Source organism: Gracilinanus agilis, chromosome 2 (assembly GCF_016433145.1).
Source record: "Gracilinanus agilis isolate LMUSP501 chromosome 2, AgileGrace, whole genome shotgun sequence".
Classification (NCBI taxonomy): Eukaryota; Metazoa; Chordata; class Mammalia; order Didelphimorphia; family Didelphidae; genus Gracilinanus; species Gracilinanus agilis.
In genome coordinates, this window is record NC_058131.1 from 229,779,484 (window position 1) to 229,806,518 (window position 27,035).

Consider the following 27,035-nt stretch of genomic DNA (forward strand, 5'->3'; position numbering starts at 1 on the left):
AAAAAAAATGAATCACTGGCAATTATGTTGCCATTTTTGATCTAAGGAAAACCAACAAATAAGACTTACATTTAGCATGTAGCAGTCATTGCTTTCTAGGCCTTGCACTAGAAGAACCGGGTAGCTGTCTGCCTTCAGGTCCCCTTTCCTTTTTTCTTTCACAGTGTCTATGTCCATTGCTCCCAGTCGTTCTTCAATGCTAATTTGCTGAATGAACAAAAACATTATGGTTAAAGCATATTCTATTCCATTATTCATGCATAGGGAGTCATGTACTAAAATAAAATGTGCCCAGATCTAAGAGCTCATAGTGGGTAATTGTCACCAACTCCCTTTGTAGTAAAAATCCATTATAATGGCTAGTGTATAGAACAAAAACAATACCCCTAACATAAATTTTTCTTGCTAGAGTAGAACACTGATTTCAGTATGCAGGGAGACACTGATTTCAGTATGCAGGGAGATTTATAAGAATATATTCTCCAATTGACAAATGGTCAAAGCAATTTTCAGAAGAAGAAATCATAGCTATCTATTATCATGAAAAAATGTTCTAAATCAACCTTGATTAGAGAAATGCAAATTAAAACAACAGAGGTACCATTTCACACCTCTCAGACTGGCCAATATGACTAAAGTGATAAATGTTGGAGGGCAAAATTGAGACACTAAAGCATTGCTGGAATAGTTGTAAACTGTCCCAACAATTCTGGAGGGAAATTTGGAATTATGCCCAAAAGGCTATAAAACTGGGCATTTGATCCTATAATACCACTACTGGGTCTATATAACAAAGAGATCATTAAGAAGGGGGAAAGACCTATTTATATCAGTTCTGTAGTAGCAGAGAATTAGAAACTGAGGAGATGTCCATCAATTAGGGAATAATAGATCAAATTGTGATATATTATGGTGATGGGATATTACTGAGCTATGAAAAATGATAAGCAGGATGATTTTAGAAATAGCTGGAAAGATCTACCTGAACTAATCCAGAGTGAAATAAACAGAACTGGGAGAGTACTGTACACAGCAATACTATAGAATGATCAACTCTGAAAAACTTAGCTACTCTCAGCATTACAATCATCTGGGAAAAATCTGAAGGACTTATGAATGCTATCTTACCTCCAGAGGTAGACTGTTAAAGCATACTCTTTCATATTAGTTCATTTACAATTTTATTTTGGGGATTTGATTTCATATGAGTATGCTCTTATGACAATGACCAATTTGGAAGTCTGTTTTGTATAATAAATGTATAACCCAGATCAAAGTGCTTATCATCTCTGAGAGAGGAAGAGACGTGGGGGAGAGAACTAGATCTTTTTATTGAAAATTGTTATTCCATGTAAATGGGAAAATAAAATACATTTTAATAATTTTTTTATAAAATATGCAAGGAGGGATGACTCAATGTTCTTTTCAGATTAAACCCAGTTACATTTTCCAAAGATTAATATTTATGAACTGAAAAAAAGTAGGTCTATAATTTGTCCTTCACTCAATTTCCCAATTGTATTGATATTAACAACTCTAAAATAACTTCTTTACTCCTTCTATTCCCTGCTTTCTATTCTATTCACCTCCATTACCACTAGGCCTGACTAACTGATTAATTTCCTAAAATAATTTGATTCCAGCCTCATTCTTTCTAATTCATAATTCACAAATTAATCTCCCATATGAGCAGTTCTGATCAAGCCATCTTTTCATCTGTTCAATACTCTTAAAGTCTAGGCAAGTGGAACTACCTACCAAGTGAAATCTAAACTCCTCAGCCAGGTATCCAAGGTACTCCACAATTTGAGATCACTAAAGAAACAAAGTTTTCTATCTCATCACTCTCCTTCCATGTATTCTACATGCCAACAGAAGTTTCTGGAATTAAATTGAACTGATATTCAATTGAATTAATGACTATCAGATATATATATATAGAGAGAGCATGTTATGTGTGTATACATGTGTGTATTTCCCATTAGATAATGCCTTTTGAAAAGCTACATTCTTTATGATGTAGCTGAGTTAAGAAACCATTCCTTCTTCTTTAGATATCACAAAGAAATTGCTTTGCACCACTCAGTTCAGATCCAGTTTGTGCAGAGAACTTTGGTTATGTGCTGTACCTAAGGGTAGGGTATCCTCGGAATTCTCAGCTCTTAGCTATCAGAGTGCTCTCTATACAGTATGAATTTAACATTACATCATGAAGTAGCTATGGTAGTCATGCAATAGGTCTCAGGAATGCCCGAGCTCAAAACCTAATAAGGCAATATTTAATCTGTGTCTTAATCATGCAGCAGCATCAGATGGCTAGAATAGATTCTTCCATCTCTCAATCTATGATCCTCTGATTGAATGCCAGACATGCTCAGACAGCCAAGAGAAAGGCATCACTGGAACTCAGCAAAAAGCGAAACCAGATTGAAATCATCACAGCAAGTACAGGCATTGGTTTAGTTCTATAACATATGAAACAGACAATGATCAATGACACCTCTCCCTCTCCCTCTCTCTCACACAGACACACACACACACAGACACAGACACACACACACACACACCCTTTCTAGTCAATAAAAAACTAAAGATTCCTATTTCTAACCCCAGACTGGTCCAAAACAAAGGTCAATTTCTATCTTCTTTTGGCAATACACTCCAAAATATAGTAAAGAAATATAAAACAAACAGCAGCAATAGTCTGACAACTTTCTAAAGAGTTTAAGACTTGGGTGCTGATAAGGATTGTATCTCCCACTATCTTTATAGGGGGGGAAAAAGAATAGAAACCCAAATTAGAGAAAATATATGGTAGCAAAGGGGTCATCAACTCCTTTGGAGGCTTTGATGGCAATATAAGGAATGACAAGTAACTGGAGTCTCCATTCTCTGCAAAATCTATCATAATAAAAATTACTTTCTATGGTTTACCCTATGTGATACTATCGACTTCAATTACCTCATTCTCCTTTAATCTTCTTTTACTTTCTGTTTTCTCGGTCTCCAATGTAGGTTTGATGGCTGCATGATGTCCAGGAATTCCAGGGCCTAAAACTTTGGCCTCTGAGTTCATTATTGGTGTTCTTACCTACAGAATTTGGAAAGTGTTAAGAAAAGTGAGGGAAAACATATGACTCAATTTTACTCACCCTACACAAATCAAGAAGGATGCTAAGATGCATTACAAATGTCTGATATTTGAACTAACTTCAATATGTCTTAGTTTCTCTCTAAAAACATTTTCAGAAATAATATCATATTTTTCCTTCCTAATCTAATAGATTTTAAAAATCTAATCTTGACTACAAGATAAATTAATTTTACTAGAGGCAAAGAAATATGTATATTTTAAATTGCCTACAAGCAAGTTTCTAAACTATAAAACTGCATATTTATTCAACTCAATTCTTAATTCTATTACTGATTTAGTTTATCAAGAAGTTTTGAGTAGTTCCATTATATTAAGGGGAAAAGCACAATGATTCTTCCTTTTTAAAGCTGACCACTTAAAAGACATAGCTGAGGGGCAGCTGGGTAGCTCAGTGGATTGAGAGTCAGGCCTGGAGACGGGAGGTTCTAGGTTCAAATCCAGCCTCAGACACTTCCCAGCTGTGTGACCCTGGGCAAGTCACTTGACCCCCATTGCCCACCCTTGCCACTCTTCCACCTAAGAGCCAATACACAGAAGTTATGGGTTTTAAAAAAAAATAATAATAATATAAAAGACATAGCTGATTAGTTCAGGACTGCTAAACTAGATTAGAACATAAGATGCCAGGACCGCTCAGACAGCCAAGAGAGAAGCATCAGCTCTGAAACTCAGTCACAAGCGAAACCAAATGGAAGTCATCACAGCAATTCCCAGCTCTCCCTCTCTTTTTTTTAATTTAAAGGGGCTTAAAAACCAAACTAATTCTGATCAGACTATAGCTTTACTTAACAAGCTTCAAGTTTTTAATCAAAAACAGAGCAACATGGCTCTCTTTACCATTTTTGTTCTCCAATTCCAAGGGGATTATCAGCAAGTTAAAATCTACAGTGACTTTAAAAGCCATAAGTCATTGGACAGTATCTTTATAGAGTATCCTTTCACAAAAGATTTGAGTGCTTTCAGATGTACCTTCGACATTTCTTTCTTCATATTTATACTCGTATTACAGAAAGAAATCACAAAAGTAACTTTAGCCCTAATATAATCCAATTATACATGCCTTGATCCAATGAATTACTCTCAATTTAGCCAACACAGTTTGAGGAATGTTTTTTCAAGGTAAATGAGCAATTATTATATGCCATGGTAAAATTACCCCAAGGAAAGGGCACTCCTGGGTAGACTGTATAGGTGCTTCTCTATCAATAATTTTTTGGAATAAAGCTCCTCAAAAAACTTTGAAAAAGGAACCAGAAAGCAATGCTAAAGGGTTAATACACATCAAAGAATGTCTTACAAATTTAGAGTTGAGGTTACTCTAATGATGTTGTTATAGCATTAATATGAAACTCTCTAAATAACAGGCACAAACCCCCCAAAACTTCAAAAGTCCATAAAAATGATGGGCATTTCAAAGTATATGGCATCTGTTGAAGTAATTAGTGATGTAGAAAATGTAAATACTAAGTTGCCATTTAATCATTTTCCAGTAGACTAAAAGCAGGTAGTTTAAGTATGGTTCTTAGATAAATTGGATTTCTAGTTCATTTCAGAAACAACTCCTTCAGACTAGTGGCTAATGGCATGTTAACTAAGATGATGAAGTGAATAATATTAAGGCAAAGAATAAGTTATACATTATAAGAGAGGAGCAAATGGAAGAGTCACTCAAAAAATACACAGTATATGGCACTGGCACAGTGGGAGGCCATGGGTACACAAATAAAAGACCCTTGCCTGGAAAGGAATTTACATTCAGAGAAAACAAAAATTATACTAAGAACATGGGGCAGCTAAGTAGCTGAATATGGAGCCAGATCCTGGGTTCGGATCCGACCCCAGATACTTCCTAGCCAAGTGACCCTGGGCAAGTCACTTAACCTCCACTGCTTAGCCCTTACCTTGGAATCAATACTTAGAATCAATTCTAAGACAAAAGGTAAGGACTTTTTTAAAAAACCTACAAAAGAATACAAAAGTAGTCAGAGAGGGAGTACAAGAAAGACATAGCAGGGTGCTTGGGCTGAGCCACAAAGAACACTTGGGGAGGAGACAGTAAAGATGAAAAGTACTATATTGAGAACAGTTGAAAGAACACAGGCTGTCAACTGAGGATTAAAAAGACAGGGTGGGGTCATATTCTGAAAGACTTTAAAAGCTAAATAAAAGGGGCTTAAAATTTATCCTAAAGGCAACAGAGCCACAGAAGTTGTTAGAAGAGCAGACAAACCTGCATTTAAGAAATATGTTGGCAGCAGTGTGCAGGATGAACTGGATGGAGTAGGCAATTAGACTGAGAGATGATAAGGACCTGAACTAAGATGGCAACTAGGAGTGGAAATGGGAAGAAGGCAGATATGGTACAATGTGGCAAATGCTTGGCTATGAGAGGGAAAGGGAGAGAAGTCCAAAATAATACAAAAGCAACAGAATGAGAGTTTAGGAAGCAGGCTAGTGATGGGGATCCTGAAAAAAAAAAACTCCAAACTGAGAACACGGACACTTCTCCCACTCCATCCCCAACAGCATAGTGTGGTGAGTGGAAGTGCTGCTGTGGGAGAGCTTGGTCTCAGTGAGAGGAAGGAGAACAAAGGGAAGAAGTAAAGTTTACTCTAGTGTGAGACAGGGATGTGCAGAGTTGGAGGGGACATTGGGAGAGGAGTGAAAAACAAAGGGGAGTCGGAATAGTTTTTTCCCATGTGGACAGTTATGGATTAAAATGGCAGTTGGGAGATAAAAAAATAAAAGGATAGGAAATATTTCAGTCTCTAGGGGGTACTGTGTTTTTTTTTTTTAAACCCTTGCCTTCCGTCATAAGAGTCAATACTTTGCATTGGCTCCAAGGCAGAGAGTGGTAAGGGTTAGGCAATGGGGGTTAAGTGACTTTCCCAGGGTCACACGGCTGGGAAGTGTCTGAGACCAGATTTGAACCTAAGACTTTCCCTCTCTAGGCCTGGCTCTCAAACCACTTAGTTATGCAGCCGGCCCCCTCTAGGGGGTACTGTTGACAGAGAAGGGCAGGGCTTTAGAACCTAGTTTGTCTTGTGAATCAAAAAGATAGTGCCATCAAATGGAAATGGAACTTTCATTCCTAATATTTGTACTCCCAGCAAGTAATGGAGTACCCAATATATAATAATTAATGATTATAATAGATAAATTCATTAAATAGTTTACTCAAAACTATTACCAAAATAGGAACCAAACTCACTCACCTTTGTTACAGCTATTCCTATTTTTGGAGCCCAACAATTGATATCTCTTATCAGACACATATGGGGTTCTTTGGAGTTCAAAGACTAGAGTAGGAAAAAGGCAAAAAATTAATTTCACACACTAATCAAGCACAGCCACAAAAAAATTTTATATATACAATACACAAAAACAAATTTCAAGATATGTCTTCTAAAAAGAAATTTGTGTTCTGGTCATTAAAAATTACAATCCTTTTAAATGCTGAAAAGTTCAATGTCTATAGAAATCTCCAGTTTACCCCTCAAAAATACACATGTCTTACCACATCTTTCTTTCATATAAACACAAGTCAACAACATTAATAAGAAAAATCAGCTTTTGGATCTGTACTATAGCCACCCATATACAATTACCAGACATTGACTTTTTAAAGTTCTCTATTAATAATGACATATTCATAACAACTCACCAGAAATCATCAAAAGAAATTTAAAGAGTCACAAAGATTCAATCATTACTTTACCCATTACATAGTCATCCACTGAAATTCAATGGATGCTAGCTATATACTCAGGTATAAAATTCCAAAATAACTCTCCACTAATTCAATTCATTAACATCCACACCTGTGCTTCAAAAGAGCTATACCTTTCAATCCCATTAGAAAATAAAATTTCAAAAAACTAACAAAACAGACCAAAGTGTCACATTAAAATCTTTACTCTACTTAAGAGTAAAGATTTTAATGTGACACTTAGTCATTAATATCTACCTACCACTCTTTCAATCGCTGGCTGCAAATGACTGCCATACACAAGCAGTAAAGATTGCTTGTCTGAACAAAAAGCTGCTGCTAGAATAGGGATAGGTGTTGGTGTTGATTCCTTGTCTTTCCCAGATGTTGCAATCTGAATAGTGCAATTTGAAGTCAAAGGCTTTTTGCAGCATCTAAAAATTGAAAAATTCAAATGTGATCAAGTCATGTGACGTTAAGTAGCAAATCTAAACTTACCATAGTAATTCCCTTAGAAAACTGTTAAAGAGAAGAGAAAGGGATCATTACCCAGAATATTAAAATGCCTTAACAAGGTAAAAACAAGATGAAGAGGGTCTACTAAATATATTATGCTCATAAACCCGTATTATGCTCATACTATCTATGTAGACTTTGGCCACCACAACTACATATCTCAACTTCTCTACCACTCTCCACAAAACAAAGGAACAGAGTCATGCTGTTTACAAGATCCAGAGATCCATACAAGTACAATGCAGGGAGTTCTGAGAATCTACTGAGAGAAAGAACGATGATATACACTGTGAAAACGGAAGACCAAAAACAAAACAAAACAAAACAAAACACAAAAATCTAATTAATTAATGCTCTTCAGTGGGGACATCTTATAAAGCCAAAAAGGTGCTAATACAATTTCTCATTCCCTTTAAAGGATTTCATTTTAGGTATCCAACCATAATGCAATTTAGAAGAATTCTGTGCAATGATGTGCAAGGCACTGTGCATAATCTATGGAATGCAAATAAAGATGCTACTTTCAAGGAACTTAAAATCTTATAAAAGTTGGGCAGAATAAGATACAAAAACTTAAATATAAAACAAGGCAAAATGTGATGAATGTTGAAGAGAGGCAAATACTTTGTATATGTGGATAAATTCTAGGAAGCAATTTCTTGCTGGGCTTGGGAGAGGGGTGGTACACAGGCAGAGAAGGGAAGAGGTGAAGCAAGGGATCAGAAAGGGTTCATAAATAAGCTAGTTAAAAAAAAAAAAAAAAGAACCTCGAAGAGATAGAAGATAGGGTGCCCATTCATGGAGGTAATGGCAAGGGTCTGAATGAATCAACCACATACAGTGAGCGCACAAAGACAAATATATAAGAAACATGATAGATTGAAAAACCACACACTCAAAAATAAATTGGATTGGGATGAGGAGGGGAGGGGAGGGAAAGAAAGGAAGACAGAAGAAACCAGTTTTGGTTCAATGACCAAATGGAAGGGCCACCAATATATATTAAAGAAATAATGGTGTGGGATTGAAGTATGAGGCAGGACTAAAAGAAGGGCTTGTTTGTACACACATTGGGTTACACGGTATACACAAACTTCTAGGTGTAGGTAAGAGAAGGCACATAGATATGAGAAAGCAGCCCTCTAGAAAGGGTAAAAGAAAGGGATATATGGATTGTGGAGTCATTGCACAAGTGATAACTGCAAACTGAGGAGATGAAGGTTGAAGAATATCAACAACCAGTTTTTCAAACGGAAGAAATCCAAGCTATCAAAAATGCTCTAAAGCACTAATAGAGAAATACAAATTAAAGCAAGTTTAAGTTACCACCTCACAATTATTAGAATGGCAAAGGTGAAAAAAGATGAAAACGACAAATGATGGAGGAGCTATAAATTAGTCAGCCATTCTGGTCCAACATGCATCAAGTTATTGAAATATGAGTCCGGTGACCCAGATATTCAACTATCATATTTATAATCCAAAGAAATTAAATAAAGAGGGAAAAGGTCTTTATACAATAAATGTTTATAGCAGCTCTTATCATGGTAGCCATAAATTGGAAATAAGGGCGCCACTAGGAAATGATTAAACAAATTATGGTACATGAATGTAACGGGAGTATTACTATGCCATAAAAAACAAAGAAATGTGACAGTTTCAGAACTAATTGGAAAGATCTCTGTAAACCAATACAAAGCAAAGTGAATAAGAGGTAGGAAAACTATTTATATTATACCATTTTGGAGAAAAACAACTTGGAAAGACTTTTGAACTTTAGTCCAAAAGAATGAAGATGAAGTACATACTTAAGCCCTAACAGTGATAAACTTAAAATGCAGAAAGAGTCAAGATTAACATAGGAATATTTTGCTGGACTGTGCTAATAATATATTGATGGCTTTCTTTGTGTTTACTCAATGAGAAAGAAAAAGGGTACATGGGGGAGAGGGGTAACAGTGAGAGGGACAAGATTATTTTTTTAAAAGGAAAAAGAATGATTATAGTAATAAGACAAAAAACAAATAATTTTTAAGGGGGAAAAATGTAAGATAAAACAAAATTGGCTTGTTTTCTTTTTTCTTTGGGGGAAGAGACATGAGGAGAGGGAAGAATTCAAACAGGAAAGAAAAGAAACCTAAATAGTAGACATAGCAGAGAAGAGTGGAAATGTATGAGATTGGGAACAGTTGATAGAAACACAAGAGAAGAAGACAGGAATAAGAGCATGAATGAAGCAATTAATCTTGGAAAGGAAGGCCTTATCCTCTAAGACTAGAATAGGACTAAACAAGGAACAACTAGATGATACAGCTGATATGGGCACTGGGCTAAGAATCAGGAAACTTATCTTCTGGCATTTAAATATGGCCTCAGGCACTTTCTAGCAGTGTGAATCTAGGCAAGTTATTTAACCCTATTTGCCTCAGTTTCCTCATCTATAAAATGAGCTGAAGGAAATTTTTACAGAAACAAAAGAGTTGCCTCAGATCCTTAATCAAGCCTCAAATGTTTAATGACTATGTGACTCTGGGCAAGTCACATAACCTCTATGAGCTTCAGTTTCTCTAAAATGGATAAAAATGTAAGTCCCTGAATTATTTTGAAGATAAAAATAGATAATTGTAAAACATTTTGCAAAAATTAAAGCACTACATGAACACTATCTATTATCATATAAATGCTAGCCACTATTAGCCTAGTAAGGCTACAATGTCTGAGAGTCTCATGCTCAGTAAAGTAAGGAAGCAAGATCTTATGAGAGGGGTAATGAGAGAGAAGAACACTTCAGGAGAAAAGAAAATGAACAATAATTACTACCGGCTCTTCTGAAATATTTCCTGACCAGCAATCATGAGCAAAAACAAATAAACAAATCACTCCTAGTTCTATTTCTAGGACTGTGGAGTTATGATTACTACAGGGACACAGAGCATACACATGATAAAAATTTAAGAACAGTTAGGGGCAGGTAGATAGCTCTGTGGATTGAGAACCTGGCCTGGAGAAGAGAGGTCCTAGGCTCAAAACTGGTCCCAGACACTTCCTAGCTGTGTGACCTTGGGCAAGTCACTTAACTCCCATTGCCTAGTCCTTACTGCTCTTCATATTGGTTCTGATACAGAATGTAAAGTTTTAAAATTTTGAGAAGAGTCAGAGAAACACACACAGTTACACAATGCTAACAATCTATAATAGGAAGAAACCAAATTAAGAAAAATTCCCATTTGAAAAATTCCAACTTACCCATTTAATATGTGTTCGAATAAATGAACTTGTCCATCTCTACAAACAACAGCTAACTTTACAGGCTAAAGGAATAAGACAAAATGCACCAATTACTCTCAATGAAATTAAACAATCAAAAATTTCTGTTATTTGTTAATGTGCTAACTTTCCGACACAAAACAACTATTCTAAAACATTTCAACAACCTTCTAAATCAGTGGTTCCCAAACTTTTTTGGCCTACCACCCCCTTCCCAGAAAAAAAATTACTTAGCGTCCCTGGAAATTAATTTGTTTTAATTTTAATAACAATTAATAGGAAAGATAAACACACCTGTGGCCATCACCGCCCCGCTGGATCGCTGCCAGGGGGCGGTGGCGCCCACTTTGGGAATCACTGCTCTAAATTGTAAATTCAACAGGGTGTCCCCATATCATGAAGGGAAAACACTAAGGTAAACCTATCAAATAGTATTTCAAAAAGTTTTATTACTATAATACGTCATTGAAGTTTGTGATCTAGAGCTCAACTTCTACACATGCACCAAAAGCAACACCATTATCAGAGTAGTAGAAAAAGGTACACAAATAGGGGCAAAGGGCAAAGGTGTGTCCATCATTATGACTTCCTCCTTTTTATTCCTATTCTAGGATCTTCAAGCTCCAAAACAACTAAAGCCATGATACCACAGAAGTTTGGCTAAGCAGATTCTCTATAGGGATCAGTCCCACAGCCCAGGGTATTATATGTCTTCCTTTAATGATTGCAGGGTTTCTTGGAAATAAAAAACTTGTGGGGAGATACTACTGTGAAGAGTCATGGGAAGAATTTTTTAAAATGGAGCTTTGGGACATCACTGCTAAAAAATTGCAGATTCCCTCTACGGATACATATCAGCAATTCATATATGTGGGAACCTTAGAGAATTAACTAAAAATCAGGGGGGAAAATGAAATAAGAATTACTTTAGGAGGTTAAGTTTGAGAAATTAAAGTCTCTACCATAAGAATTTTAATAAATAACAGATGTGAGTTGGTTTGCTTTCTAAGATTCATAGGAACACTGTTTTCAATACAGAGGTCCAAGTAAATGAAAAATAATATTGAAAAGAGTAAGGGTAAGGAAATAATGGTTTTCTCTTTCCTGATTAGTGGCCTAGATAAAGGAAAGAAAGTTCTAGCTCAATCACTTCTACCACTATCTAATATTCAAGGCAAAATAATCTTATTCACTTCATTATAAATATTTCTATGGAGTAGGAAAAAAAAGACCCTGAAAAACTTGTGGCATAAAGTTAACATTAGGTAACCATCAAGACCTATTATTTTAAAATTTTAGATTACCCTGATTCTCTAATAGGTAGTAAATGAGAATGTCAACAAATAAATTCACTTCATTGTAAGGGTTTAGAATTAAGTACAAATCTGCAAAGTGGAAAGCTCAATGCATTTGCAATTAAGAGGACACAGACTCCAATCCTGGCTCTGTGCCTTACTACCTGTGTGACCGCAGGCAAGGCACTTCCCCTTTGTTTCTGTTTTCTGCAAAATGAGGGGATTAAATTAAATGATCTATGTCTGAAATTATTCTACAAAACTTTCATGCCTCTTGATCAATTTTATGCCCATTCCACAATCCAGATTTTTATTAAATACTATCAATCTTAACAGAGAAAAACTAAAAATTTTAAATAGCAAATTTTCATTCTGTAAAAGGCAGAATTCTAGGGGATTGCCTTAGAAAGTTTTCTAATTCTGACTGCCGTGTATAGAATAGTGACATGTTTTCCAAACAAAAGTGTTAACATAGATATAGCATGCATTAAGGTTATTTCCTAGATTCCTTAAAACTGAATTTTAGAATAATGTACAGACTCAGACGATGTAGAGTAATAGACATTTAAATCAGTTGTGATGTAAAGGAAGTATGCTCATATTGGGAAAAAATTGTCATTTGTAGCAAACTTTTAGGAAAATTATTTCTTTACTTGAGCTTCTCTTTTATAATTAAACCTATTAGAACATGCAATGTAAAATTCAACATTGTGGAATTTTGCATTACAAATAAAGCATCCAGCAAAAGACCAATTTGCCTTGTCAATAAAATCTTTTCAAATAATTATATCTGTTTTAAGTTCTGAGTCCCCTTGATATCCAAAATGTTCTAATGAGATTTTCAATAAGATAGATTTCTGAGCCCAGAGTTAGGTAGACCTGAGGTTCAAATCCAGTCCCAACCATTTACTAGTTGGGTATCCCTAGGCAAGTGTCTGCCTGCAATAGTTTCTTCAACAGAAAAACAGGGAAATTAAATGCACCTACCTGGCAAGGTTGTTGTGAGGATTAAATGAGATAGTATTTGTTATGTAAAGGACACAGCATAGGATATGTAGCACATTTTAGTAGCTTAATAAATGCCTATTTTTCTTCCCTCTTCTTTACTCAAAAAATATTAGTAACTTTATTACCTTTTCAAAAAAAAAAAAAACAAATAGAGCATAGCTCTTTTTGGTCACTATCAAAACTGTAACATTCTTATCACCCAGGTTTGTACAAGACCCGTACAAGACCCACAAAACCCATCAACATGTTCTATCTTGAAAAATGAATAAAGTGGAAATAGCATTCCTTAACAATCAAGACCAAATTATGCAGTAATTTTACCTCCTCTTTGTTTTCTGACAGAGTCAGGTCAATGTAGACCGGTTCATCAGTAACTGTAAAAGACATCACTGCATTCTTCTCTTTATTTTCTGACCGAATTTGCCTAGAATACATAAACCAGCCTTTATCTAGTGAGATGCAAAGAAATTGGAAACATCTAAAGAAAGATCACAGAATTAAGACTCTACACAGAATTAATCAATAAACCAAAGCTAAGTGGAATAAAAATTAAAATAATCACTTAAACTGGTTGTCCGGAAAAAGTGAAAGTACCTACCAATATTACCTGGTAGACCCAAAGAATGAGCTATTGCAATTATATACGAAACAACTCATTGAGCATAACACAGATTTAGAGCTGACGACTGTGGCAGAAGCAGCATCTGTTTATATAGGCTGGGCTGGTCCAGTTACGGGCTGAGAATACAATCTGATGATATTGGAGGTTTTAGCAGAATTCTCATTGCCCAGGGAGTATATTCACCTAACCTAGCACTGGTAACTGGAGTCAATATACTTTTTAATTATTCTGTGTAGTTTTAATTGAATTTTGTTGAATTTACAAAAATATCTGTTCTGTACTGCATTCCAAATTTGCACAAGGGCCTGAGTTAGGCCTGACTGAAAAATTAAGATTTTAGAGATCATCTGAGCCCACTGTATTCTTTTAAAAAACAACAGTACATAAGGAATTGGGATGCAGAGAGGTTTAGTGATTTCCCAAAGGTCACACAGGTCATAAATAGCAAAAGTACCAAGATTTGTCCCAAGTTCACTTGTTCTAAATCTAATAACTCTCTTCTTTGTGGCTAAATGTTAAGAACTTGTATTTCTCTAGTAAGCAAATACTGCCACAGTTACATTATTAAAAATGTTGAACATATATTCACTTTCATGTAAATATTCCTAAAAGGGATATATACATTTACTCAAAACTCACTAGGTGAATTCCTATGACCTAAAATCAAATCATGCTTCCTCTCAAGACTACAGACAAAAATATCCTATTATTAACCAGTATATATTACAGATGACAGTTCCTCTCTCCATTCATATAAAGGGAGGTTCAACTCAGCTATAGACTTTGTGACATTTGGAAAATACAAATATTTTTCTTTGACAAAAATATGAAATGGAACCACACTAAATAATTAAAACCTCTTAGGCCCAAAACAAATTACACGTGCATTTTAAATATAAGGAGATTTGTAATCCTTCATATAATTTTATTGACTGATTTTTATTACTCATTTGCCCCAAAACTAAAGGACCTACCTACCTATCAAAGATCTTACTCTCTCCCACCAAGTTCAAAAAGAGGACATGAAATGTTCGTCCCATTAGCAATCCTAATGTCCCTGGGGCAGCTAGGTGGCTCAATGAATAGAGACCAAGATCTGGAGATGGAAAGTCCTAAGTTCAAATCTAGCCTCAAACCCTTCTTAGTTGTGTGACCCTGTTGCTTTACCTTCAATTGTCTAGTTCTTATTGTTCCTGTGCTTTGGAACTGATAACTTTATACTGATTCTAAGACAGAAGGTTAAGCGTCAAAAAAAAGTGTCCCTGTGTACCTCAGGGACAGAATCAACCCAAGATTCAAAATACAGTTTTAAAAAAGTTGGAAACAACAAAGACTGTCACAATTCACCAATGATTCCAAAGAAACACATTAAGACCAGAGCACAGGAATTAGAATGTAAAAAAAATCTAGAAAGGGAAAATTTTTCTATTCAAGGACAAGGTTCTAGAACTACAGTTCCAATAATACTGATGTAGAACTGTCATTTGCAATTTATCAACAAGCATTTCTTAATTAATGAACAATCATCAAGTACCTTGTGTTATGAATTGTGCTAGGTCCTAGGGATACAAGCATGAAGAATGAACAAATTCCTACTCATAATAAGTCAGGCACTGCATGGCAGACAAAAAAGGAAATAGTTCCTTTTTTCAAGGAGCTGACATTTTATAGAAGCAAGGAAACATGTGTTTTGAGATCTATGGCTATTATACATTAGTGACCACAACCTAAGCCTGCTTCATGTGTAAAATAGGGATAATAAAATTTAAACTACATGCCCTGGGTAACTCAATCAATAGAGAAACACGTAGAGACAGGTCAGGGGTACAAATCTAGCCTCACACTTCCTAGCTGTGTGACCCTGGACAAGTTACTTAACCTCAATTGCCTAGCCCATACCACTTTCTGCCTTGGAACTAATGATTCTAGGATAGAAGGTAAGGATTTAAAATAAACAAACTACCCCCTGCCCCAGAGATAATATGTGAAACTATTATTATTTTATACATACAATCTACAGTCTATATTGCTAAACAACTCTTCATCCTTCCTTCATAATCTCTGCAATTTACCTTACCAATTTGGGGGAAAAAAGTAAAATTATCTAGCACCTAGGAAATATCTAGATCATTACTATGTTCTGGTAATGTTCTTCCTAAAGTATGTAGAAAATGTAAAATCCAAAATTATTAAAATACAAGGGGAGTCAGTATTAATTTATAAAAATTTTTATACAACTTCTAATTTAAGAACTGTGACTGAGACACAGAATTTTAATGATCACTTATTCCAGAGCAATTCTGGCTTTAAAAAAGTTGTTTTGAAGGTTAATCAAAATATAGTTTATAATACTACTATAATTAAGGATTGATGAATATGCTCAGACACAGCCAAGGAATTTAATGTCCTCATTAAATTATCAGTTTGATGAAACCACAGTGGAATGTCATCATAGCACCAATCCAAAATGACCTACTGTTAGGTCCCTATTAATATATAAATGAATCTGGAGATGTGGTTGCATTATTCACATTCACACAGCATAATCCCATTTGGTCAGAACAGTTACCCTATTTTATATAATTACAACTTCAAATAGTATCAATTCAAATACATGCAATCACTTCCCAGGAATTATATTTGTATTAATTGGGAGATAGCTGTTTACAGAATTATAAAAGATCTTTTGAGACTTATTATTAGTCATCTACAAAGAGAAAGAAAAACAGACTTGAGGATGAGAGAAAACAAGTTTGTCCTTGTCAAAGATAATTAATATAAAACTTGGTAACTTCTAAGTTTCTTTTATTCTTCCATCACTTCCACCCCACAAGTTGGAAGGTTCTTAAAAAAGTTATGAGACACAACAAAATTCCCAAAACAGAATAAAGTCAATCACATTTTTTTCTCAATCTACAAGTGACACATTTCAAGACACATTTTCTTCCAACGGAAAAGAAATACATACCACACATTAAGTAACCGGTCATGTACTGCTCCAGACAAGAAATAAAGGCCAGTAATTCCATCAAAGGGCTGACTTTCATTAGGAGGTCTTATAGTTGTGAACATGAGTGATGAAACAGCTGTGGCATGACCTGTGAAATGCTAGAGGAAAAAAAGCAGTTCTAAAGCAATTATGCAAAAGAGTCTAGATATTTCTTTCATCTGCAAATTGTAAGAAACAATGAGGACAGGTGATCACAACTAAATGAAGACAATAAATTATTCTGAATTACTGAATTATTACTATACTTGGAACTATTTTAATTTACTCACTCTATAGACTTCTTTGTTCTCCAAGTCCCATAGTTTGATAGCTCAAGCAACTGAAGGTATTTATGCTGCACTCTTTAGAATTCTTAGGAAATAGGGCATCTGCCTAAATTATAAAAAACTACACAGTATTCCTTCTTAATAACCCACATGTCCTCCCCATAACCCATGTTTTCTTACATTTCATTGCATAAAGTCAATTCCTTAATTCTACCACAAAATCAAAAGGGGTACTGCATATGCTCAGACACAGCCAAGGAATTAGATGTCCTCATTCAACTATCAGTTAAGTTGAAACCACAATTTTTAGTATCATCACAGCACCAAATCTCAGTAACCCCAAAGGATTTTTTTCTTCCAGCAACATAGTATGAAATCTATATTTGATTTTAAACAGTACAGTTTTCAATCTGGAAAACAGAACAATTATGGTTAGCAGTACAGTAAAAGCTCATTAATTCAAACTAACCTAAACTAAAACCTATAATAATTTATCTTGTCCTTTACTTAGTTTTGCACTGTTGTTAAAAAACAACACCAAGCAAATTAAAATATAAACAAGACTTCTGGGTGCATATTTGTTCTATTTAATTTAACAAACTATAGCTAGCAGACTTGAGCAATTTCATAGTGAAATGATTCAGAAGCTTCAGAGCTAGAAGAGAACTCGAGGAAGTCATATTGTTCAATCCTCTCATTTTTAAAGATGAGGAAACAGGGCCAGAAAAGCCCTCAACCAAGACCACAAAGAGTAAGCCAGCAGTATTATAATAAAATCTAGGCCACTCTAAAACCCAGTGTGTAAACAACACTGCCAATTCTCATTGATTCTATCACTATCAAAACTTATTTGGAAACATTTCCTTGGTGGCTGATTATGGTAACTCTTGAAACATGAAAAATATCCTGTTTTTATTAATAAAAATAATTCCTATTTTCCCTAATTCAAAATGACATCCCTCCCAAATTAGTCTGAATTATTGTGCTTTTACTATACCTGAACCTAGTTTGACTCACTCACTCTATAGACTTCTTTAGTCTCCAAATCCCATAGTTTGATAGTTCGACCAGCTGAAAGCAACATCTTCCCATCAGGACTGATGCACAAAGCACTGACACTGCTGATGTCACCTTTCCATTTGCTGTATTACAGAAAAACATTGTAGAGAAAATTATCATTTTTGTTCCTTTGCAGCAGAAACAATGAAAGTTACCATCAAGGGCTTCATACCAGACTAGATTCCTTGAAAGTCAAACTTTGTGTTCAGCTGTGCACAAGCAGAATTGATCCAGGATAATCCTGTCCCACAGAGCCCAAGCCCAGGGCCCTGAAAGAACCAGGCTGGCTCCTGTTAGATCCTTCTAGAACCAACTCCTTTAGGCATTTGAGGACTTAAAAGAGGGTGGGCAGGCAGATGACTCCGACAAGATCCGTCTCCTGGTAGGTGGTCTACAATCTAGTTCTCTTCCTTGTCCCTGGCATTGACCCCACCCCAATCACATCTGGGTCACACACTAACCTGAGCTGCTTTCAGTCTTTCAGCCCCAGGTAGATTCATGTTGGTGTGGCTGCTAGCATTCTCATCTCCTTAGAAAACATGTTTCCTAATCTTATTTCCAGGTGTAGGCCCCTGCTGGAGGAAAGCATCAGGGGGTAGTGCAAGAGCATGGGACTAGGAGTCTAGAGACCAGGGCCTCATCCCAGCTCTGTAACCTTGAGCATGTGCAAGGTTGGCCTCTCTAGACTTCCGTTTTCTCATCTGTTGAACAAGGGGGTTGAAGTAGAAGATACTTTTCAGGTCTGTGTTTCTATGTTTCCTCTCTTAAGAGTTCAGAGCATTCTGACCTTGTTTTCAAATCCTATCTTACAGAAGGCATTTACAGATTTGGTCCCATAGAACTTAAGAAGTTGCTACTGCCCAGTTGACCATCTGGACCCTAGAACAATTTTACATACTGTCTAGTGTCATCACCACCCTCCCAAAGAGCATTTCAAAAATGATGTCTCACTAATTAGGCACTACAAGAAAATCCTACTACTATCTAATTGATTCTCTATCTCACTTCTCAGAATGCCCACTATATTTATTATCTCTCAATGTGTGTACACACATACACACACAGTCTATATAATATGCGTAAGTAGTTTTCATGCATCTTCAACAATTATGCAGAACTTCTCTTTGAATTTCTCAAGGAATGACTGGAGAGCAAGTCAACCATCAGGCTTTCTTTCTTCTTAGAAAATTGCAAAATTTAATAGCCATCATGAAAAATAAATCAAACAGAAAGATCTTACCCAAACTACTCAGAATCTGAGAAGAAAAAACCAAGAGAATTAAGAAACGAGCAAACAAAATTAAGTATTTTCTTACTCTTAACTGGAAAAAGAAAAAAAGGAACAAATTTGTTTGGGAAAACAAATGCAACCTTTACTTCAATAATAATCTCCCAAATTTCCAGTTATTAAAAATATTAAAACTGTCATTAACATGTTGAATAGCAGGCAATTCAGATGGAGCACCTCTGAAAGTAACACCACACTGGAGCAATGCACAGAAAGGATAATGGGAGGACAACCTGACTCCCATTCAAGCCACATCATCTCTACATCTAGGAGCAGTAGGTGCTACTTCTCCTTTATAAGAATGAATTGTAAGAATTATAAGCCTAATTGTGAGAATATTTCCCCACATGCAAAAATAACTTCACAAAGACTGTAGTAGTTTTAAAAAATTATTTTGAAGACATCTTGCAATGAAACAGAATGCCATGTAATTATAATTCCCAAATTCTTGGAAAATAGACACCCTCCCTTCTTTGCAGAAGTGGAGAACTATGGATATGGAATATTGTATTTACTCTCAGATTCAGTTAGCTAATATGTTGATTAGCTTTGTGGATCTGCTTTTTTCTTCTCTTTTTTATCCTTTTAAAAGGGAAGATCCTTTGGGGAGGGGAGAAGGAAGAAAGATTTTTTAAGAAATTGAAGTGATGTAAATAAGTTAGAAGTAAAAAAAATAAGATGCTTTGAATAGAACTAATTTTTACTTCAAACTATCTATGCTAGAAGGTCTTTAATTCAACACCTAATATTACTTTAAAAAATTATAGAATGTCAAAATGCATCCAGAAAAACAGCCCTTCTTTCATCTTGTCTGTACAACAGTGATTCTTTCACTGCCAAGAGTTTTATACATCATTTGAACGCCTAATTCTTTTACTATTACATTTTTTTTTTAAAATTCTTGCAATCTTGCTTCTCTCATCATCATTCTCCTGGAAACTAGAAACTAAACTAGGAGCTCCAATAAATACTTTCCAAATCAGCAAATTAAATGGTCTTTTCTTCAGGCCTCATGTTCTTCACTTGTTTTTGATACTATTGATTTGTCTCTCACACCTCAATCTGGCTGCTATGAGAATACCATCTTGGTATCCCCTTGTACCTCTTTCTTGTCTTTAGGTGGGTCCTGTTCCTTTCTCCCATGGCTTTACCAAAGACTCTACCCCTTTCTGTTCTCTTCTTTCTCTCCTCTACTATCCCTATTCCCAGGGATCTCATTCCTATAGAACCAACTTATATTTCTACACAGATAATTCCGGAACCTACATTTTTATCCTTGAACCCATCTCCCCACCCTCAGCTTGTCAAATGCCATACCTAAAACCAAGAGACAGCAGCAGTGCGGGTAGGGTGAGCAACAAGGACCTATAAGTTAAGTAGATCTGATTCAAGCTCCACCTTTAACATACACTGGATGTGTGTCCTTAGGCAAATTACTGAATTTCTCAGTGTCACAGGCTTATAGGAATAGAAGTTGTCTATCAGCTAAATTTGCTTTAATAGAGGAAGTTTTCTTATTAGGAGTTCATTTTTGCTAATGAAATCACAGGTTTGGACCCTACCCCCAACCCTTTGCCAAGGTACTTGGATCCAGGAAGCATGGGTTCATATCCTAGGTGCATGACACAATAAGGAGTTTATTTCCCTTCACTAAGGCTGTTTCCATATTTAAAATGAGGATAAATAATATGTACATCATCTATCTTATGTAGTTATGAAGAGGAAAGAAAGTACTTTGTAAACAAAGGATTAGATCAAAGTGGGCAATTGTTATTAACCAAATTCATCAAATTTCTCTCCAAATAGGCTCTCTCTGACTTTCCCATTTCAATAATACTATCACTCTCCTGGTATCCCAGGGTTGAAACTTAAGTCATCTTGATATTTTTCTCACCTGTAAAACTCTCTCAGTCATCAAGTTTTCTTTAAGTTTTCCTTCAAAATCTCTCTCATATTTATCCATTTCCATTCCCATTGCAACTACTTTAACTTGGATCATGCTCAAAATCTTGGATTTCAGTGATGGCCTTTTAAAATTAATTTCTCTCTGGTTTCTCCTTTCTTTAATCCATTCTGCCAGTTTATTCTACTCTACTATTACTACCCAAGTCAAAACTTTTCAGTAGCTTCCTAATGCCTACAACAGAAAGATACAAACACCCTGACTTTGCATTTAAGACTTTCCACAATTTGGTTCCCACTTACCTTACTAATCTTATCTCCCAAATCAGAAATGCTCCAAAAAAAAGTCTATTTACTATTCCAATCATCATCCTGTGACACTGAGGCACTCCATTCATATACAATTTCTCAAATCCTAATTATCCTTTTAAGACTTATATCATATTGTTTCATCCTATAATAAATCCTTTCCAGACCTCTCTGTTCTCTGAATTCAGTTTTTACTGCATATATCATTCATGGCTTTTTCTAGTCCATCTTTTGCTTTTTGATCTATTATGAAACTTTAAAAAAGATTTTCACTTTCCTTTCCAACTAAATTTGGGAGCAAGGACAATTATCTTAAACTCTGGTATATCCCCTTATAATACTCAACAAATAGGTCTAACCTGAGTAAAGCTCCAATGGAATGCATTCATTATCTATTGGTCTGTTCAACTCAGTGCTAATCATCTTACTTACCACTTTACTCTGCAAGTCTGTGTATTCCATTCCACAATATATTTATCATCTGAACAGCTATATAAACAATCATTATCTTGGTGCCATTGTATGCAATTTACTTTATTGTCCTGTCCACCACTCTATAGAAGAAAAAAAATATTAAACAGAAGCAAAATATTAAAGATGATATTTACTTAAATGACATCCTTCATAATAATTTCATCATTTACATTTACTAGACAACTGAAAACTAATTCACCTACAAGAAAAAAATTATTTTTTAGCCCCTAACTATAAAAACTTGGTTTATGCCACCCTAATTTCCAAAATAATTCCCAAGTTATAATATACCAGGAAACACAGGATCCAGTTGTTTCTTGAAGATCTTATAGCCTATGTAGTCAGTTCAACAGTACAAAATGTTTAGGAGGAAACAATAATTATATTTTTTAAACAGACAATAAACACATATATTGAGTAAATACATATGCTGCAGAGAAGCAAAGCTTAAAACTCTATTTTATGAACTTTAAAATATATTATTTGTTGCATCAGTTGTTGGGGTAGGGGAGTGGAGGAGGAAAGCAGAATTATATCCCAGAAATCATTGATGTGATAAAAATAAAAGGCATATGTTGTTACTACAAAAGAAAAACGGATCAAAAGTAGAATGAGCACATTCTAGCAAAGTATCAATTTCTCTTTTTCTATCTTTTAAAAAGTTACATTTTTCCTATGCTCTACATGTAAAAAAACACATATACAATTACTAACCCCCAACTCACAAAATTTCAAAACAATTCAACTTGAGATATACATATTTGTATACCTTAACAAGAACTTGAAAATTATGAATGCCCACTTGCCATTAATAAGTTATATTTTTAGTCTTATCAATGGTTTCAATTGATTGTACATGGGGGAGGAGGGAGGGACAGGGGGAAGAACATCCATGATGAATAAAATACCACTGGATCAGGCTTCCACTTAATGGATATCAATAAAAGGAGGGCCAGTAGTGGTTCACAATAAGTAGGATGCTCCTTTATATTTGCCCATATTTTGAAGTATTCCCCTCTTTACAACTCCAAGAGTGGCCCAACTATTACAATGTAAAGAAAGTAAAGTTTCATTCCTCTCATGATTCTGTGGCTAGAATGGCTGAAGAAGGAAAGGATGTGATGCTGGCTTAGAAAACTTACAACCAGAGTGCCAATGGACACTAATTCCACAACCAATAGAAGTACCTCAATGCTCCTCACAAAAGACTCAGATTTCTCCTGTCTCTACTCTGTTGTTCCTTCTCCATCCTCTTTGGTCTCCTCCTAGTCTTATCTCTTTCCTTATCATGAGTCATTCTTCTCTTTCTCAAAAACATCAAACATCTCTATATTTACTATATGGTATCTGCTTTTATCTTTCATAATGCTTTTAACAACAAAATATTTTCTCTTTATCAACAGTTGTCATGATACAAATTAATGAATCCATGAGACAAAATTTACAATCAACTAAATATTAGTTGTCAATCCCCAACAGTCTCATTACCTCTTGAGTAAAGAAATACTTCAGAATTAAATATGATTATAGAACTTTGGCATTAAGTTACTGTTTTATTTTAATTTCTTATACATGTAAATAATCTATATGACAGACTTATTAATTCAAAGATAATTTTATCAGGTGTTCCCTGATTTTTATTAATTTTATCAGGAATTCCCACTTACCCAAAGTAGAAATGGTATTATCTCATTGCCAGTTAAAGAGTTACCACATATAGAATATCCAGTATACTTTGCATAAGAGAATTTTTCTAAAAATAAATATAGATGAAGTAATCTTCATTCCCAGCTTCTCAGTAGAGTAGCAAAAAGAGAGAAAACTTTTTTTTAAATCTAGTACAAGACGGAAAACCATATATTTCCATTCTTTTATTCTTCTTATACCATGGACATTTTTGGTTGTTTGAGTTTGTTAGTGAGTTTGGGCAGATTCATCAAATGATTGAAATATTAAGAGGTGCCAAGGGTTGAAAAGTATATAGGATTAATTATAAAGTATAAAGTATTATCAAAGATGACCTAATAATTGTCACAAGAAGACAAGATCAAAGAAAATGCCAAGAGCTCAAATATCATTCAGTTATCCCACAGACCAGAGATGGCAAATGTATAGGACTCTTCATAGTATTGAATTTAGTATACCTGGATGAGCAAAATACTATTTCCAAATCTTATCCAAATTGACATGGGAAACAGCTTCATTAACCAAAAAGTTTCCTTCCATAAGTCATTCTAATGGGATTTTAATTACATATGTGGATTATCAATTTTCAAAGACTAACTCAGAATTCTGAAGGAAATTATAAGATGAATGGTAATTATGTTTCAGATACATAAGGAGTAAGAAATTGTGGTTAAAAACTATATTTATTCCATGATATAATCCGTAGGTTGTTATTCTTGCTCAAAACACTCCCAAGCTTTCATTCCTTCTGATTTTTAATAAAGTTTAGTAGAGAATACTATTTCCTCATACCCTCTAAACAAAACTGTTACTCCAATAATACAGCATAAAAAGAGAACAAAAATAAAACCACAAGAGTTTATTATACTAAGTTTCAAAGTATACTCACTACTAGTTTGCTCTGTAACTCTCCTTTTACTGTGTTGTATAATAAAATGCTGCCGACTGCTGTACCAATGGCCAATAGATCAACCTGGTCACTGGTTCCTACAGCTTCAGATTTCCTTTTTTTCCTCTGGGGACCTTCCTAGAAAACAAAAATTTTAAATCCCACCATTTTTTTATAGTATTTCAAACAGTTTTGAATTTTCAAGATGCAAACAGCTTTTTTTTTTTGAATGCATAAATGTATTTATTGAAAATCCAAGGATAGCACTGCATTACATATACAGATTAAAGACTTTTGGGATATTCTGTATTTAAAATCCATAGATGAAGGTCACAAAGTTTTGATCTAGCATTACTGAACTAAAGAAAAGTCTTTAAATATACTCTGGTAATGGTAGTATCAATAAACAGTAGTCATGGGAGAAAAATGAAAAATTTTAATGGGAAGATATACTCAAAAAATCATATTGAAAGCAGACAGTTTTTCCCCCTGAGAGATAGGATAAACATAATTAACATAAGATGAGATAGTATTTCTAACATAGGCAAGTAATAACAACTTTTCCAAACCTTTAAAATTTTTTGCATCTGTCTACCTTACAGTGTGGCTCTAATAACAGAAATAGAAGTGTAGTTAAGTATACTTAGTTAAGAAAACAGAGGTTCCTATGCCCAAAGAGCACTAAAAGATTGCCTGCCCTTTGATCCAGCCATACCATTGCTGAATTTGTACCCCAAAGAGATCATAAGGAAAAAGACATGTACAAAAACATCTATAGCTGTCCTCTTTGTGGTGGCAAAAAACTGGAAAACGAGGGTATGCCCTTCAATTGGGGAATGGCTGAACAAATTGTGGTATATGCTGGTGATGGAATACTATTGTGCTCAAAGGAATAATAAACTGAAGGAATTCCATGTGAACTGGAATGACCTCCAGGAATTGATACAGAGTGAAAGGAGCAGAACCAGAAGAATATTATAGGGGGCAGCTGGTTAGCTCAGTGGATTGAGTCAGGCCTAAAGACAGGAGGTCCTAGGTTCAAATCTGGCCTCAGACACTACCCAGCTGCGTGACCCCGGACAAGTCACTCGACCCCCATTCCCTACCCTTACCAATGTTCTGCCTTGGAGCCAATACACAGTATTGACTCCAAGATGGAAGGTAAGGGTCTAAAAAAAAAAAAAAAAAAAGAACATTATACACAGAGACTGATACACAGTGGTAAAATCTAATGTAATGGACTTCTGTACTAGCAGCAATGCAATGACCCAGGACAATTCTGAGGGATTTATGGAAAAGAATACTACCCACATTCAGAGGAAGAACTACAGGAGTGGAAAAACAGAAGGAAAAACAACTGCTTGAACACATGGGTTGATGTGGACTCGATTTGGGATGTAGACTCTTAATGACCACCCTAGAACAATTATCAATAATATGGAAATAGGTCTTGATCAATGTCACATGAAGAAAGCAGTGGAAATGTGCATTGGCTGGGGGGCACGGGGGGGGGGGGGGAGAAGCAGCAAGAAAATGAATCATGTAACCATGGGAAAAATTTTTCTTTTAAAAAAAAACAACAACAAAAAAAAAGGAAATAAAGAAAACAGAGGTTCCAAACATGTAACTTTCCTATGGTCACACAGCAAGTTACTAGGTAACAAAAACCAGAACTCAAACCTAGGATTTCAGAAATCTGAATCCAGACTTATTGGATGATAGATTTAGAAAAAGGACAGACTCTAACCCTCTAATTTTACAAATTAAGAAAATGAGGCTAAGAAGTAGTGATTTTTCCAAGGTCTTGAAGGCAATTGAAGGTCTTGAAGTGGTACACTATATTACTCAAAATCAGGTCCTCTCATTCTACGGAGAGCTCCACTTCTTATTGTGCCATGTTGATTCCCTGCTGCCCCCAATTCCACAGAAGCAAAACCCCCAATTATTTTCCTGAAATATTTGTTCAGCTTTATCCCATTTCCCTTATTTTCCTTTAGAGGTGGTTTCTCCATTACTGCTCTCACTACTCACTAAAGGAAATGGGAAAGGACCAAGATGTTGGAGTCTAAAGCCTTAAAAATAAAAGGGACCTCAGAGGTCATCTATTTCCACTCCTTTATTAATGAGAAAATTAACATGGTTAAATGACTTGCCTAAGCCCACACAGGTGTAATAAGTGGAAAAGAAAGGTGGTCTCCAAATCCAACATTATTTTCACTATGCCAAAATCTTGGTCTAGAAGGGGACAGCTGGGTAGCTCAGTGGATTGAGAGTCAGGCCTAGAGACAGGAGGTCCTAGGTTCAAATCTGGCCTCAGACATTTCCCAGCTGTGTGACCCTGGGCAAGTCACTTGACTACCATTGCCCACCCTTACCACTCTTTCACCAAGGAGTCAATACACAGAAGTTAAGGCTTTAAAAAAAAAAAAAAAAATCTTGGCCTAGAAAGATCAAATTAAAAGCACTCAAAAGGAAGTATTCTATTCCCAGAGAAGCCAAAGGCACTTCCCTAAACAAAGAAGGAGGATTAAATTATACTTTATATCTTTGGTATTATGGAATACATACAACCACACCACCA

At 35.3% G+C, this 27,035-nt stretch overlaps 1 protein-coding gene and 4 non-coding genes across 5 annotated transcripts in view; all 5 read right to left on the reverse strand.

Moving 5' to 3' along the window:
* The window catches only part of WDR43 (WD repeat domain 43), a 51,761-nt gene that overhangs the window by 14,592 nt on the left and 10,134 nt on the right, over positions 1–27,035 (reverse strand). The window contains exons 2-11 of the mRNA XM_044663706.1: positions 24,455–24,592; positions 21,838–21,959; positions 17,869–17,989; positions 16,540–16,679; positions 13,271–13,373; positions 10,626–10,690; positions 7,126–7,297; positions 6,370–6,453; positions 2,963–3,091; positions 70–207 (exon numbers count right to left, since the gene is read on the reverse strand). Coding sequence (XP_044519641.1) covers positions 70–207; positions 2,963–3,091; positions 6,370–6,453; positions 7,126–7,297; positions 10,626–10,690; positions 13,271–13,373; positions 16,540–16,679; positions 17,869–17,989; positions 21,838–21,959; positions 24,455–24,592 — 1,212 coding nt within the window. The remainder of the gene's footprint in view (positions 1–69; positions 208–2,962; positions 3,092–6,369; positions 6,454–7,125; positions 7,298–10,625; positions 10,691–13,270; positions 13,374–16,539; positions 16,680–17,868; positions 17,990–21,837; positions 21,960–24,454; positions 24,593–27,035) is intronic.
* LOC123238482 lies at positions 2,371–2,445 on the reverse strand. The gene has a single exon (XR_006505645.1). It is a non-coding gene; the product is annotated as a small nucleolar RNA SNORD53/SNORD92 (small nucleolar RNA).
* LOC123238481 lies at positions 3,784–3,861 on the reverse strand. The gene has a single exon (XR_006505644.1). It is a non-coding gene; the product is annotated as a small nucleolar RNA SNORD53/SNORD92 (small nucleolar RNA).
* LOC123238484 lies at positions 15,948–16,029 on the reverse strand. The gene has a single exon (XR_006505647.1). It is a non-coding gene; the product is annotated as a small nucleolar RNA SNORD53/SNORD92 (small nucleolar RNA).
* LOC123238483 lies at positions 17,087–17,171 on the reverse strand. Its single transcript, XR_006505646.1, has one exon. It is a non-coding gene; the product is annotated as a small nucleolar RNA SNORD53/SNORD92 (small nucleolar RNA).